This window comes from Nasonia vitripennis, chromosome 5 (assembly GCF_009193385.2).
Source record: "Nasonia vitripennis strain AsymCx chromosome 5, Nvit_psr_1.1, whole genome shotgun sequence".
Lineage (NCBI taxonomy): Eukaryota > Metazoa > Arthropoda > Insecta > Hymenoptera > Pteromalidae > Nasonia > Nasonia vitripennis.
The window spans coordinates 13,521,875-13,539,234 of record NC_045761.1 but is presented as its reverse complement, the minus strand read 5'-3'; the positions used below and the strand labels follow the sequence as shown (position 1 = coordinate 13,539,234).

Sequence of the window (17,360 nt, the reverse complement as noted above, 5' to 3'; positions counted from 1 at the left end):
AGCTTTTGTTTGCCATTCGATTGAATTTCAATTCGATCGTTCTCCGAGCGCGCGCGCGCGGCACAGCGTGTTTGGCGAGTAATCACATCGGCGCGTTATCGCGCGTTCGGTCATTATTTTCGGCGGATAAAGGCTTTATTCGCACTTTGTGGCTTTTGTGTACGGACGAGCGTTGTAATTTAGCTCTGCAATCGATTCGCATTGATTGCCGCACGCGACGCGCCGGGAAAAATGCGTGTACTTTGCGCGAAGCAATGCTAGTAATGGTGGTCATGCGCCAAGTTTCGAGGGGCATTAAATTAGCATGGAGAATATAAGGTATAGGAGGGAAATGAGGCTTGGCCATTGACCAAGCAATCTCATTTGGTATTACATGCGAGTATACGGGGAAGTTGTCGTCGTCGTGGCGGCGGTGGCGAGTTTCTGATTCATTGCAGCCGTGCGGCTGGTGGCACATAGATTTTGCGTGTGCCTCGCCGCCGTAAACATTTGTCAACTCGTCCCAGTCGTATTTTACGCTCGTTAACGTACAGCAGCGTAGGCTCGTAAGTTGTCGCTGATTTGCTCGGCTCGCTGCTCGAGAGCGATAATCCCATTGCCTAATTACTAGGCAGCGCAGCTTTGTTTTCGGCACACGCACAACGAACATGATTGAATCGAAAAACTTTTGCCGCGCGCGCCCGAAAGCGTCGATCTTCTATAGCTTGACAGAGTCGCGGCTCTCCTCGCGGAATCTTGGCTAATCACGCGTGTCTGTGATTAGCTATAAGTGACGTCTATGATTGACAAACAAGAGTCGCTGTATTTGTCGAGGGATTTCGCGATTGATTGCTTCCGACTGGCAAACAGGAAGCCGCAGTGTCAGCCGGCCTGGCTTCGTCCTACGAATCCGCCATACAGCCTTCCGGACGGGTGCAGTATATAGCATTCAAATTCATCGATCGTCCACGGCGCTTAGCTTTCATCGGGAATTAGTGCAGCTACGTAGAAATTCGAGGACGCAATCATTTTTCAGCCGAGAGCCAATAATATGGTATTTTTCGTCCGATCCTCCGGAGATTTTGTAAAATTGCTTGCCCCGGGCGTGTTTACCGTCTTCACCCGCACACAGAGAACACGGCTCTCTTTGAAGACTTAGTTGCTTGCGTAATGCTCTTAGGGAGAGAATCTCCGCGAGCGATGAGATGCGCGAAAGCTCGTTTTTCCGCGGAGCAGAGCTTCGCTTTGTAAAGCGCGGTCATCTTGCTCGGTCAGCTTCTTATCCAAGCGAAATATTATTATCATTTATGAGTGACCAGGTGAGACCCGCGCGAATTCCGCAAGGTTTCCGGCAAACTTATGCGCGCGACTTGCAAAGGACTGCACGATCGGTATTCGGCCGAAGATCGGGTCAGAGAGGCGGGCGCGTTATTGAACCTATGCGCTAGCTGTGTCGCGAATTTAACGCATTGCTTAATGAGTTCCTTTGAGGGGGTCAACGCCGGCTGTCAGGCTCAGGCGGAGCCGCAGCTCGGCGATTATTTGCCCTTTGCCTTCGCAATTCGCCTCGCCTTGCCATTCCTTCTGTGTTCCCCCCCCCCTCTCTCTCTCTCGCTTTGCCTCTATGCGCGCGACTGCGGTTTTCTCTCCCCGGCTGCACTTGTTCCGCGTGTATAGCGAGCATTGTCCGTAAGGCGCGCTTGGAAATCATTAATTCCTCTTGGCTACGCGCGCCGCAGCTGCCTTATTAAACGATTTCGCGTGCATTGTAAGCGGCGAACGTCAGCGTGTGTTCACAGTGCGCGGGATATAGAGAGACAGACAGGCTAATTTGAAAATCGCGAAACGTAGGCCAAGCGCGTTATGTTTCGAATGAAATTCGTCGGGGCTTTTTGTATACACAAGCAATTAGCCGTTGAGGCGCATCCAGCCGCACACAGGTACGAGGCGATATATATAATAGCCGTGGTATAATTGTTTTTTCCTCGTCCGTCCGGCATTCCGACACGCGCATCCATGAACAGGACGCGCGCGGATGGACGTAGTTATTTCTGTGAAACGCAGTGCTAATTTGTACCCGTACACACAGAGAGCCGGCCTTTCATTCGAATCGCTCGTGCTTATGATGGACGCACGCGCGACACAAAGCAGGCTACTTTGCGGGCTATTCCGGCGCGTGTCGTCCCGGCGATTTCGATTATACGGATCGTCGTTGCAGCTGCGGAAGGAATATGGATATTTTCGGTCGCGCTGCAACGCGTCGATAATGGGAGAGTTATACATAGCGTTTCGGCCGCGCGCGATTGAATTAGAGTAGTGTCGAGCGAGCGATGCGCGATAGCTGTCAAAAATAATGATATTTCGGTGAAGAGGTGCGGCGAGCGCGCAAGAGATTGGCTAAACTATAATCGGAATGTCAGCGCACCGCGGTTATGCGGCTACGTGACGGCATCAAGTTTTCGTTTGCTCAGAGATCGCGTGTCACAAATTACCGGTTACGATATGCATATACCGCGTAAACGAAGGATCGATCGCGCGAGAGCCGTAATATAATTGACGCGTTCGCGCTCGAACTCGCGGCGAGTCATTGAATCTATACGCCGAGGGCTATTATGAACGAGTGAAAAAGAAAATCACTGCTTCCTCTCTCCGGGCGTAAGCGATCTTTTTCCGAGGCGGGGAATAGCAGCGCGGCCCTTCTAATGAGATGCGTCAAGTTTCAGCGCGCGATTAATTATTATTCATATCAGGGCCGCGCGTCTTCTTCTTTGAACTGGCCGAGCGAGCGAGCGAAGAGCGTTTTGCTCGCTCGCTTGCGCCGGAACGTGCTTATCGAGAGCCTCGAGAATTTACGATCTCGCCCGCTCGAATTTCCGCGAGCGCGCGCTTGAATTGGAGATTCGAAACTCTTTAAACTTTCGCCAAGCTTTCCCTCGTGCAGCTCGTCGGCGCGTTTTTCGAAAATTGCTGCATGCAACGACGCCGCCGACGCTGTTTGCGCGAAACGCGGGCAAACTTGAAACGGTCAACTTTTATCCAATGTATACGCGTATAATTAGAATGAAAAAGGCGCTGCCGACAGCGAGTCGAGTGGCTGTGTAGGCTCTGTACGCCGTCGTGGACCGCTCTCTCTCTCTCTCTCTCTCTCTCTCTCTCTCTCTCTCTCTCTCTCTCTCTCTGTATATATGCGGAGAGAGTTAAGCGGCTCCCTCCTTTGAGCTTACAGCGTCGAATTAATAGAATTTTTAATTAAAACGCATGATAATCGCCGAGAGACCATGACTCGCTGCGTGCCGTAATCTCGAATAACAAACTCGCGCTCTCGTGCCCCTTAATGAAAACGAAGGAGTTTAAGCCGCGCTAATGCCGGCCGGCCGAACATCTCGCTGAAAGCAGAGTTAACCTGTGCGATTTTCGAGAGAGTGATTAAAAAATCCCCGACGAGACGCGAGCGCTGCTGGCCAATCGGCGATGTGCAAAAAAGGGCGCGCATCAAGGCCGCGCGCCGAGTGCCATTTACATCGAATCGAGCACTGGAGCGTAATATTCGCTCTGCCCATCAGCGATTTAAAATGAAATAATATATTGAAAGGAGAAGTCGGCGCGAGCGCGCGGCTTCATCATTCATAATATAGTCTGTTCGCATGTAGTATGGGAGAGAGGAGTGGAACTCGATTAGCTTTCTGCCTCTCGCTGCGGTCTATTCCAATATCTCAGCGATGATTTCGGGAAATATTTATTTGACCCGCGCGGAGCTCGTCTGATTATTGCTGCCAGTGATCGACTATCGATATTCATTAGCAAAGTACTTCGGGGAAGGATATTTTATGCCGGAGTCGAGTATATAACGTACCTATACGTCGGCAGTGCTGCTGGAGAGAGATAGACGGCCGAATCCGCGGCGGCGAATAAGTCAGCCGACGCCGGGGCAGGTAGTTGCGTGTGCAGGCCCGTTAATTCGTTCGGAGGAATAATTAAAGCGCCATCGTGAACGCTTCAATTTCAGCAGCAGTCGGCAGCGCGTCTCTCTTTCTCTCTCTCTCCGTTTTTCGCGCGCCGGGCCTATTAAGATTATCCGCTGCGTTAACGTCTCATAGATTATTCATACCGCGGACGCCTCGGCAATTCGCTGATGCGCCGCGTTATTCGCTCGAAAATTCGTCGGCTTTCGGAGAAAGAGAGAGAGAGAGAGATGGGAAAAGGGTGGCACACAAAGCGTCCGCGTAGAAAAACAGAGAGATAGACGTGTGTACACAGAGAGGGAGATTCTGCCGTTAATAGCGGAGAGCTAGTAGTCGCTATCAAGGAAACATCATAGAGCCATTGTCATGCGTTTTCTATTGTTCGTCCGTCACGTGGTGCGGCGCTGCTCCCGCTCTCTCTCTCTCTCTCTCTCTCTCTCTCTCTCTCTCTCTCTCTCTATTCACACAGGTGCAAAGCAACGAGTATAGCAGGAGAGATAGTTGTAGCGCGAGGCCGAAGGGCTACCGATAACGCTTATCCGTTTCCCGGATTTATTGCCGCCGCAATGAAAACGCCGAGTGTCTGACTATACCGCTCCGCTACTACTGCCGCTGCAACACACTCGCCCGCGCGCGCTCAGCCCATTCCGATGTTAATTAGGAGCGGACCTCCACCAAAGGATTATACTTACGACGTCCGGGCGTCTACCCTCTCTCGCTCGCGCTGCTGAAACCAAGTGACGACGTTGACATACTTTATACGTCAGGCAGAGACTCACGCGATCGCCGGACGTCTGCCAAGCCTCTGCTATACCTATACGCGTCGATGCTTTCTCTCTCTCTCTCTCTCTCTCTCTCTCTCTCTCTCTCTCTCTGCGCGCTGCTGTACCACGGCGCAGTGTATTGCTGATCGTTACGGATTTTCTATTCTGCAAGCCTGCATTACGTTGCATTACGCAATCCCGTATATGTTTCGTTATTTATGAGCAGAAGCACGAGCGCCGTGCGGAGAGACGGCTGCGAAATCGGTATCCCCCGCGCGGCTCGCAAGGAGTTTTAAGCTTTGTTATAGTGCACCCCTGAGAGAGAGAGAGGGGGGGGGGGGGAAGGAAAAGAAAAATTGAAGTACAGCGAGGATGGCGCGTGCTTATGCACATTTCGCAACCGCAATTAAAACTTCTCGTCTCTCTCTCTCTCTCTCTCTCTCTCTCTCTCTCTCTGCCGGTACTCCCGGGCAATATTCGAGCCGTGCGTTTCTTGAAAGCGCGCGCGAGCGAGAAAGTTCGAGTTTAATTAGTGAAAATATACAGCTATACGGCAAACGGAATTTTTTTAACCATCCGATGTATACGCTGCACTCCGTTGACACATGCGCGCGCAAAGCCTGTAATTAGACCGTTATATAGGCCGAGCGCGAATTCCAGCGGTTCGAGAGATAGATCGAAGTGCTGCAACGCGAGTCCTCCCGCGGAACTATGTTGTCGTATTGCATAAGGCTTCCACGCAAGCTCTGCACGCACGCGATCTCGCGTATACAGTCACGCGGCCGACGACTCGGCAGACCGTAATCGATCCCTCTCTCTATACGATGAATTATTTACGCGTTTGTCGAATGAGTTGGCTCTCGAAATTCAATGCTAACGGTGCAATTTTTCAAAAAAACGCTCGCCTGACGCGATACACAGAGCGCGAGAAAGACGCAGGCTTTGTGCAGCGCCCAGTCAAAATAAGCAAACACGTCAATTCCCGGAGACTGGCGGCTCAAAGCGCAGACTGCGGCTGAGGAAGCAGCAGAGCTGAGAAACGATGGGATGATAGATAGCGACTGGAAAGTGCCGGCGCGCGTCTTTTCTCGGGTCCGCGCGTAGCTGTGGCTTTCGTCGCGCGCGCGGAATACACGACCTGACACGAGACGACAATGGATTGATGGGACTCTCTTCTCTCCGCGCAATATTGCCGCGCTCGAACTAAATCTTTGCGCGCGCGCACGGGCCTTGTATTTTTCAGTCATCGTAAGAGGATTAGCCTCTCGTCGCCGGGAAATTCTTCTCCGCAAAACACGCGCCCGCAGAAGCTTCCGAGCCGGATTCGCGCGGCGAGTTATACGGAACTTTGAAATCGGCGGCGGCTGGATCGCGAGGCGGGCGTGCACTTGTAAAGTCGCATCACACGCAGACACAGACTCACGAGGGAGCAGCAGCAGGCGGAAGTTAACCCAAGTATTCGCTTCGTTGCAGACTTACCAAGATTTGCCAAGCCTTTGAACAACCTCACCGTTTCGGTGGGCCGGGAAGCTGTGTTCGCCTGCATCGTCGAGAACCTCGGCCCCTACAAGGTAAGTGCAGAGCGCCGCGCGGCGCGATTGCGCCCTTTGTTGTGACGACGACGACGACAACGAGCTCTGGCGCGTGCAAATAAGAAAATGAGCATTTGCAACAGCCGATGCAGATGTACGAGAACGCATCTCGCAGCTCTTCCGCCGCCGCCGCTGCCGCCGGGGAGTAGGGGAAAGTCCATTAAGCGCGAGCAAGCTGTATGTATAAGTAGGGAGCAAAGTCCCAGCGGGTGTGAGTTCAGCAGTTTGTTAAGCAGCTCTTTCACCCGCGCTGATTTTCCGCGCGCTATCTCTTTCTCCCGTTCCTATTCTCCGCGCGCGTTTACTCTCTAATAGAGCTGATCCCCCACTCCGAGAGAAAGAGAGCTTGCGGAGTCCTCGCCCTCTGGAAAGCGATTTTCGACGCTAGCCAACAATACTCTCTTTCCTTCCTCGTTTCTCCTCTCCCAGCTTTCATTTTTTAGCCGCGTGATGAAGTGCGCATATATATACACGCCGCGAGATTCAATTACAACGTCGCGAAATCCGGCTGCGCTTGCGGCGATAAAAAAGATTCGGCCGGAAATGAAAGCTCCGCCGTCGTAAATTCCGTCCTGCGATTCGGTCCGGCCGGTCGGAATTTCGCTGGTGGTATTGACGCGCGAGAGCAACAGTTCTGCCGCCGATCGCTATGCTAAGGCGAATCTCGAGACGCGCTCTCGACGTGCCTTCCTTTGCTCACCGATGTACTCGAAGGAGCCGCGCAGTTTGCTGTGCACACACGCGCGCACATGCACGACTCCTCGAGATCTCTCTCGGGCCGCTGCAGTATGTGCACGCAACCGACCCTCTCTCTCTGCTCATTTAGCTTTGATTTGCCCTGAGTGCAGTCTACTGTCCGCTAAATATATATATTATACGTGCCTGATGTGTACACCCGCGGCTTCGTCTCATTTTCCTTTGTGTCACTATGCGGACCAGATTAGGAAATATTGTGCTCGAGAATCGAGAGGAGTCTTTCGATTAAAGCCTGCGCCTTTATTACGGCAGCGGCGGGGCGGCCGTCAGATTTATCTCACGGAGACAGGTCCTCCGCACGCGAATTCCCGCTTCGGTTTGACGTCCCTATTATTGCCGAAAAATTAATATAGTTATCTGACGGCGCGAACGCTGGATACATCTATATAATTCAGACGCGTCGAGGTAGCTGCTTCATCCGATTTAAACTTGAGAATAGTTTCGGTATTAAGAGTAATTTCAAATTTACCTCGGCTCCGACTCCTCGCGCGTGTGTGTGTGTGTGCGTGTTTATAGATCTGGACGTTTCCCGTACGTAGTTGAATTATTCAATATCAGCCGCAGTTGGTGTTCCCCCCGTGTAGGGCGAGTATAAATTAGTCGCGCGCGCAGCTAGGTACATCCGAAGGAATATCCAGGAGTGGAGGGCCGCCGGAGTCTCGAAGGTCGTTCAACATTTTCCAGCCGACGCAGTTCCCAGGACGCGCGGTGGAGTTATCGGCTAAATGAAATTCGAGCGCGATGCGAAATTAATAAGCCATTCCTCTCGCGACGAGCTCGTCTCTCCGAATACCGAATTTCCAGTATAGAGAGTTGCTTTATATATAGAGAAAGAGAGACTAATACAGCTACAGCTATAGCGAGCAAATAGAAAGAGCGAAGCGAGCGAGCTAATCCGAGTTGTTTCGATTCCGCGCGCTTTAGTGTCGCTCGTCCGACTAGACATTCGCCTCACGTACGTGTATATAGCTCCAACAGACTCGCGTGTACGTCTTGCGCCGCCGCTCACGCGTGCAGTATGCGAGGGAGCTGAACGAGGGAAAACGCTTCTATTGTTCCCCCGATGCAGCTTATCCTTAGCTACTTGGCCAATTGGCCAGATTTAAACCATAAGACTTTCATTAGCCACACTCCAGCTGTCGCTCGCGCCAATTTCGCGGTTCGTGTGCGTTTCGACGACTTAGACTGCGGCGGCGGCAACGGAGCTCGAGCGATTGGAAATTTCGCTCTCTCTTTCTGATTAATCCCCCAAGCCATTATAACTGTAACTCCGCAGAGCGCGCGAGGAAAAGTTGCGGGGAACAAGCTGTATTAGCCGCGCGCGGCAAAATCAATCCTATTACAGATGCGTGCTGTGTATGTATCGCGTGCGCGCGCGCGGACACCTGTGAGCTGTTTAAGGAGCCGCTATTTAGAGTAGAATTTTTTTGCCCTCGCATTTCCGCGCGCGCATCGATCGGCACGCGCGCGTCGGCGAAATTTATGGCAGGCAATGTGCTTGGGGCTCGCGCCTCTGTATAACTATATATAGAGTTAGCACCACGTAGCTTCTTTATGCGCGAGTCTTCGCGCGATCCTACAAGGCTCAGTGCTGCACAGCACACCGCGGCCGCACTGACATTTTTCTCGGGGATAAAGACTAGCCGTTGCGCGCTGCTGCAGCTACACGCGGTTATGCCTTCTATCTTCGTCGAGCGCCGCGAGTTGATAAGGTTTGGCGGCGTGAATATTTTATTCGGAGTTTGGATTAGCTTAATTTTAATATAGCCTTTTATTATTCGTCGCTTTCCTGTCGCTACTCATATTATGCGTATTATTGAGTCGGAATATCGAGTTGATGCGGTATACGAAAGGGCTGTATTTATTTGAGGAATTATTATAGAAATAGGGATATAGGCCATTCTGGAATAATAGACTTTAATGTTCATTGAGAGAACCCTGCAGAAAAAGACAGTACGCATTAATAGAAGCATCGTGCACGGCATTAACTGATAAACATTTAGGAGTCTCATTCTCGGTTGTTCGCCATATATAGATACAGAATTTGCCCAGCGATGTAGCCGCGGGTAAGTCAAAGTACAGAGATATCGAAGTAGTAGAAAGCGTGCAGTTACTCCAATTTTTTACTCATAATGATCATATTTATTGCTGATGCAATGATTTTTACGTTACCTTCGAAACGCGTTCTATCATTCATAGCTTGTTGTTATATGTTCTCGCTGGCTATGATCGAATCAACTGCGCGTATTCAAACAACTTTTGTATATTATGCATTTATTATTTATACAAAGTTGTTGAATTTTTCATAACACGTATACCGTTAAATTTTGACTGTATACTGAGGAAGCAAAATAACCCGCTAGACCAGAGATAGGGGGTATCTAGAAAAACAGTGAATCGCCGTGGAAGCTCGTATTACTTTGTATAAAACAACACTTTCTGCAGCTTTATCTGGATCCAGGACCCGCATGCCTGACACTTGCGCGCTTGTTACACGATCCTTTCCATAGCGAACTGCTCAAATGTTTACGATATACATCTCTCAGGTACAAGTTTACAACATTTCAGTTGTGCCTCTGCATAGAACTAAAATAGAACGCCGTAACTTGTGTTATTTCAGCGCTTCTAGGGAGAGAGCACGCGAGGGAGAGAGAATTAAAGCTATTGACTCTAAAACCTAAGTTTCTCCCATTCGAAATAAACTTCAAAATGAGCAGTTCAGTCGATTCGATCGCAGTCGCGTTTCTCAATTCATTTGCTCAATAGACACCGACCTACGGCCCGCCGAGATTCAAGCAGAATGAACGTCTTTCGGCAGGCCTTCAAAAACTGCAGGGGAGATGCGCCCATTATGGCTGTTTTATGTTTTCAGCCCCCGACAACGGATGGGGTCACATTATATAGGTCGATTGTCTGGTGTGAATTTATGTGAATTTATTCCGGCTGTTAAATGTGCTTCGTGACTGATATTTCTAGAAATAATCGCAGCAAAATAGTTATAAAAAATACCTTTTCTAAATATTGTTATTTACTCTTTAAATGTGGCCAACGCGAGCATTCCCACTATTTATAGTAATCTTTGGAATATAGAAAAAAAGTACAGGAATGTATATAAATTATTTACTATCCGAGTTTTCATCATCGATAATGATAGCAGTCAATAGCGTTTTTAAATCCATACTAAATTTTTTAGTAAGAAAATAATTCTTTCATAAAAAAATATTATCTAGGTAACGCATTGAAATTATGGATTTAATTTTTCGTCGTATCAATGAAAAGTTATGCCCGAAATGGGAATGATTAGCAGCATAAGGGCACAATTCTCCTACTTCGATATATGTACTAAAAAGTTGCAAACGTGAAAAATGGAGCAGCGTTGGCTTGACAGAAAATTGTTTGAAATTCATCTGGAAACCTGACAGCGGGATATGCACTGAGAGGTCATGAACTTTCAAGTTCGAAAATATAATCATTATTTACACATTATTATATATGAGGCATTCTACGAGAAGTCGGACACTTCACGGTCAAAAAATCGAGCTCTTGCAATTTTGAGGCACACTAACCAGACCAAGTTTTTAACGTACAATATGTAAAAAACATGGGTGCCACCTCAAAACCCTATGCCAACAAAACGTTACGGGCCAATTACTAATTGCCAAAAAATAGCCTTTATTGCGTCCCGGGTTATTAATTACCTGGACGAGTAATCGTTATTTTTTCGACATCGATAAACAGCGGAGCCCGGGATCTTGAATTAAAAAAAATCATTGATAACGACCGTCTCTATCGAAAAGGGCAAGAAATTTAATATAGGGTAAAAATCGTCGAAAATACGGAAATCGAAGAAAAAAGTGAAATTTCTGAGTTTCAGTTCCCTACTCATATTTTCCAATGGTCTCCTATATTTATATTACACTCAGTACGAACGTGAAAAGATCATATATCATTCAATCGATATAACGATGAAATTGATGTTGTTAGAATTCTTTACCTCTTTCGAGTTTGTACATTATGAAATTATGCTTGATAAAAATATGATACAGCCTTGCTATAATTAACATCGAAGAAGACTATCGGTTCACGGAGGTCTCTGAATGGCAAATCTTATACGTTAGGATCATCTTTTTATAAGGCTGTGTCCACAATCGAACGTTTTAACACAAATTTAACGTTTTTAGACAACAGCCTCGACTTAAGTAAATTACTCACAGCGTAGAAGCAAGCATTACCCGAATGGAGTCTCTTATTTATTTGGACATTAATCTCGTTTCTATCTTTTATGGTCGTACCCAGATACCTGAATTCGCTAACCTTTTCTAAAGTAAAATTCCGAACTCTGAGATCTTCCTCCCCTCTGCAGATGCCTAGCTTATCCACAATCATGTACTTTGTTTTTGATTCACTCACTTCTAACCCTGTATACTCCACCGCTTTTATGAGGATTTCCGCGCTTCTTGCTACCGTTTCCCTACAATCTCCCAGTATATCCAAATCATCTGCGTAGCCTAGTATCTGCGTTGTTCCATTAAGCGTTGCGCCCAGCTGGCTAACCTGCATTTTTCTAACGGCATACTCTAACGTTAAGTTGAACAGCACCGTAGAGAGCCCATCCCCTTATTTTAAACCATCGCGTATCATGAAGGGTTCTGATACATTACCGCCTACTCGGACCTTTCCCGTGCTTCCGTTCAGACATATTTGAATTAATCTCACGAGTTTTTTCGGTACACCGAGAAGTACTAGAATTTGATACATTTTGCTTCGCTTAATAGAGTCGTACGCTTTTTTAAAATCTATAAATAGTTGGTGTATGGTTTCGCAAAATTCCCATTTTTTCTCTAACAACTGTCTTATGGTAAACATTTGATCGCTCGTCGATCTGTTGCGCCGAAATCCGCACTGATAATCTCCTACTATATCTTCCGCGAATGGAGTGAGTCTAGCATGTATTACGTTTGACAGAACTTTGTAGCACGTTGCTAAAAGTGAGATACCCCTATAGTTATTGCAGTCTGTCTTATCCCCCTTTTTAAAAATCGGTATAATGATAGATTCCTTCCAATTTTCGGGTATTGTTTCATTTTTCTAGATGGCACATACTAGTTTATAGATTTTGAAAGTGAGCTCGACGCCCCCATATTTGAGTAACTCAGCTGGTATAGAGTCATTTCCCGCGGCTTTGTTGTTTTTTAGTTTTTTAATCGCGGCCTCTACTTCTTGGTAGCTCGGTTCCTCCACGTGGAGTTCAGCAGTGTGAATTTCGTCCCCTAATTCTTCGCTATTTTCGTGCACGTTTAATAATTTATCGAAATAATTTTTACACAGCGACAGTAAGTCGTTGTCATTTGTTACGAGGTCCCCGTTTTCGTCCTTCATCAATTGCGCTCTACTCCTAAAACCCTTTCTGATGGCGTTAATCCCTCTGTACATTTCGCGGGGGTTATTTTCCTTACTGTTAGTTTCTATTCTCCTAATAAGCTTCTTTTGATACTCCCGCTTCTTATTTCTGTAGATCGCGCTCGTCTGTTTCCTTACGTTAGAATACTCTTCTACGGTCCTATCGCTTCTATTTTGTAAGCTACCTAATTTAGCCTTTTTGCACCTTTCAAACCAGAGTTCGCACTCGTCAAACCATGGTTTGCTCTTTGGCTTTCTCTTTTTACCCAGTACTTTATTCGCGGCCTCTTTTACCGTTTTTTCGATGTCCCCCATAAGATATTCGGTTCGTCATTCCCCTCCGGCGATGTGTTTGCTTCTTCAAGTGCCTGAAACCTGTTATTAATTTCTATCTGGTACCTAATTCGCTCGGTTCTATCTCGTAGCTTCTCAATATCGAAGCTTTCTACCTTGTTTGCTCGCTTACTATTTTGATTCGCTACTAGTCTAGCTCTTAATTTGGCTACTACTAGGAAGTAGTCCGAGTCGCTATCTGCCCCTCTGTAAGCCCTTACGTCGAGAACGTTAGTATGATGTCTTTTTTCAATGAGGAAATGATCAATTTGGTTCTTTGTGGCCTCGTCCGGCGATGTCCACGTTGCCTTGTGTATGTCCTTGTGTTTAAAACACGTAGTTTTGATTATAAGATCTTTTGCCGCCGCGAAAGTTATGACCCTAATACCGTTATCATTGCTGGCTTCGTGCAGGCTTTCCTTCCCTATAGTAGGTCTAAACATTTCCTCCCTACCTATTTTAGCATTGAAATCGCCTAATACTATTCTTGTGTCGTAAGACGCGAACTGGTCGATTACCTGCTCTAAAATTTCGTAATAGAGATCCTTAGCTTCTTCTTCTTTGTCCTCCGTAGGACAGTGTACATTAATAAATACATATCTATACCATTCACCTTCGATAATGATGTACGAGAGCCTATCATTGACGGGTTTGAAACTTTTAACCGAATGTATGATGCTTTTGCTTACGAGAAATCCGATACCTAGAGAGGCCCCATACAGGTACGTGAAGTTACCCGATGCTAGTACTCTGCCATCTGGCCACCGCGATTCCTGTATTGCTACCAAATCTAGATTGTACCTATCAGCTTCCTTTACGAGTTCTTTAAACGCGCCTGCTCTGTATAGACTGCGAACATTCCAAGTTCCGACCCTTAAGTCCCTTTTGGTTCGGATTTGATTTTTTTGAGCCATGATAGTATGTTAAACCTGCGCGCTTCGGATCCTGTTTCGATCGCAGGTGAGTCCACTGCTCTAGAGGTGATAACCCTCATACCTCTCTAGAACTAAGTATGAGAGCTTTCAGACTTTGACGAGCACAGTGTTAACTCGTCGTCAGACACATTACGGTTTCATTCTCGCATCCTAACGCCCCCCTGCAAGTCAGCGCGCCTTCGCTGGCATCTACGCTGAATCATTCTACACATCCCCTTTCGGGGCAGTTGTCATCGCTCCCGCATCCTCCTCGGCAACGGAGAACAGACAACACAATCATAAGAGCGCGTGATTGCAGTGGATACTATACTAAAATACCGGTTCCAGCGTTCATCTAAAGATTTGCGCTATCAGTTACTAATCGGAGGAGTATGTAATGATAAAAACAATCTGCGCAATGAAGAGCCTTATAACACCGGTTGTCAATAGGCGTGTAGGATCGCTTACATCAGACTATGTATAATATAGAATCCAAGAGTTCGGATTCCGGTGCGCTTTCCGCTGGCAGGACTAGCAGAAGCATGCAGTAGCTCAAATTCTGGTTTGAAATGGGTGCTGACACAGAAATCAAGCTCGTAATAGCCTTTTTAGACAAAATTCCAGTTTACAGGATGGAAAATGTTCATTCTCATGATTGCAGTAGATAGCTTTTTTTGTATACTCATAAAAAACTGTGCTGGGCAATTTTTTCATTAAAGAAACTTATTATCACCGAAGTAAAATTCAGTGAGAGTTCTCTTGGCAGTACTCGTTATTAGCATACTTTGCTATGCTAACTGACTCTATGACTTATTTCGTAATTTCATTCCGTCTTTATATATTTATAAAGGCTCGCCCGACAAGAGCCAGGTATGAAATATACAGATACACCGATTGCGTATATGACTATATAATAACCATGTCATTGCGTAAGTGTGAATAAGAGCTATCTGTGTTTTTTCTCAAATCAGAGCGAAGCCGCACTCAGTTTGACTGTTACGTAAAGCGCCTTATTTTTATTTTTGTCTACTTGTAACTTGCACGAGTTTATTTAAATACAAAAGTATTATTACGTACGGCCGTGGTAGTGGAAATAAAAAATGTAATAAAGTGTAATAAAATATAAGAAAATGTAACAAATCGTACCATTTTGTACGTTTTTGTTGGATTTCGGACCTTTTTTCGTTTTATTACAATTCATTACAAATCCATTGATCCAGGATTTCATCGGGGTCTCTTCTTTGAAATGACAAATGTAACAATACGTAAAAAAGTATAACAAAATGTAAAAAATTGTCTGTAAGCGTAATATTATATACGAAAATGGCGTCTTTTTTATTTTCTTACTTCTGCTTACATCCTTTTACTTTTTCTTACAATTTATTATGCATTGATACATTTTATTATAAAATTAATAATTACAAAATATATTGACTATATTAGGCGGTAAAATAACATATGTAATAAAATGTAATAAAATGTAAAAAAAAGTTAACAAATCTGAAAATGTAAGAAAGTGTACAATAACGTAGGAGAAAAAAGGTCCGAAATCCAACAAAAAGGTACAGTTTCTCACATTTTCTTACATTTTTTTACGTTTTATTACAATTCATTACATTTTTTTCCATTAGGGGGGATTCACGCAGAAAAATTGTTTATTATTGATTTCTACCTTACATTTTTTTAATTTCCAATGTTGGTTTTTAATAAATGTATAGCTATTTTAATCATTTGATTGATATTCGTACTTATAATAATTAAGAATTGTATAAATACTTTGACCTACTATCTTCCACGCTGCTACGATTATTAGAAGCCCGGATTTTTTTTAACCCACGTACTATAATCTCTACGTGGATTAAGATTCGTGTGACTATGAAATATTCATCTCGATCAGAAAATTTTTTTAGCTGTACCTTCGTAATCACGCAGCAGGTCACGCGTGTATTATATACCATTCGCTCACACAATAATGAGGGATCAATCAACAGCACTTTGATCGGCTAGGCTCTAAGGGTTAAAAGGCTTTTCGCGCTGAAACAAGAAAATCGTTGATTGAGCGTATATTTTATTTGCGGTTCGTCGGGGGGTAAACAGACAAAAGCACTTTGTGCGTGTAATCGAATTAGCTCGCAGAAGTCAATAATCGAGAATCGCTGCGCAGCGATAGAATCTCAAGGAGCTGGATATAATGCATCGCACTTAAAGAGGCAGAGAGCACACAAAGCGATTATCGCTGCGTACGAAAATAAATCCGATCACCTCGGCTAAATCAGGTCAACGAATTAAAATCGCTCTCGAAGATTATCGCCGTGGCTCTGCGAAGAGGGACCAAGAGAGATATCTAGCTATAAAACGAGCGAGTCAGACAATAATTATGCAGCAGATGATACCACCGAGGCTAATTAAGGCTCTTTCCCCTCGAGCGCGGAAACTCCTCGCTTAGCTTATACGTGCGCAGCTCTTTTCCCGGCGAAGGAAGCTGCAGCTCTGCGCGTGCTGATACGAGGCTTCCTTTTAACTACCTACTGTATATATATATGTACGCACGCCTATACAGATATACAGCAAGCCCGTAGTAGGGATGAGTAAACTTGGACGGCGAATTGCCGGCCGATAATCTCCCGGTGGCGGGTTATACTTTCAAGTGCGCCGCCAACTCTTACGCGCGATCCGTTTGCTGCACGCGCTGGTTTACTATTTTTTGTTGTTCTTCGCCGCGAAGACAAACTTGCGTCAGGAGTTATATGTACAGCCTCGCGAATCTACTAAATTACTCATGCGAAAGTAACCGCTCGCTAATGAGAAACAGATCGCGGAAACCGATAGGCCGGTCGTTTCTTCGTGTATACGGCGAACAATTAATAACGCACGACGGGCGGCGATACGTTTCCCCGGCCCTATAAGCGCGGACCGGCGCAAAAGGAGGATAAATAAATAAATCCGCTGGCGGTGGCGGCAACGGAGAAAGGGAGAGAGAGGAAAAAAAGAAACCAACGCGCGCGCGTCGGTGAATCATCGTGCGGCGGTCGAGCGAGAGCTTTTTCCCGCAGCTGCAGCAGCAGCATACCCTCGTCGATTTCAGGCAAGATTTATCGGGCCGCGTCTCGGCGCCGTCGCCTTCTGCAGGTATTCCGCCGCGCAGCCGAGCTGTATAGAAATGTTTATAATGTAACACTGCAGCCGCGCGCTCGCGCATCGACTCTGCGCGGAGTATAACGCCGACGGCTAATTGGCTCGTGCTCGAGCTTTGCATCGATTTTTCCGTTCAGATTTACGCGCGACCATCATTATTACAGCGCGTCTTCGAGCTTCTAAGCCTGTTATTTGTTAAAAAATAAATAATAAAGCAGATATGTTTTTGGCATCTCGCTGTGCGGCGCTACTCCTACGTCGTAACGTAGTTACGCTATAGAGAGAAACAGAGGTGCTAGCGCGTCAGTGGCGCGCAGCGGGTGATATCTAAAAGATGAGAAGCCGGCTGCCGGAGGTATTATTTGTTGAGAGTATCATTTATTTAGCGCGCGGGAGAGAACTGCTCTCTCCAGCTGTACGCCCGCGCCAACACCTGATAAGTCATCGTCCGGTTCCGGCATCATTAATCTTACCCCGCGGAGTTTGCGTTTCTCGGCTGGCGCTGATTAGTCAGACGAGGAACGC

The 17,360-nt window shown here is 46.4% G+C and overlaps 1 protein-coding gene across 2 annotated transcripts in view; it reads left to right on the top strand.

Annotated features, from left to right (window-relative positions):
* LOC100119164 (neurotrimin) overlaps positions 1-17,360 on the top strand; it is a 38,829-nt gene that overhangs the window by 606 nt on the left and 20,863 nt on the right. The window contains exon 2 of one of the 2 annotated variants that reach the window (XM_031931840.1): positions 6,179-6,276. The exons of the other annotated variant lie outside the window; for it this stretch is intronic. Coding sequence (XP_031787700.1) covers positions 6,179-6,276 — 98 coding nt within the window. The remainder of the gene's footprint in view (positions 1-6,178; positions 6,277-17,360) is intronic. 2 annotated transcript variants of the gene reach the window in all.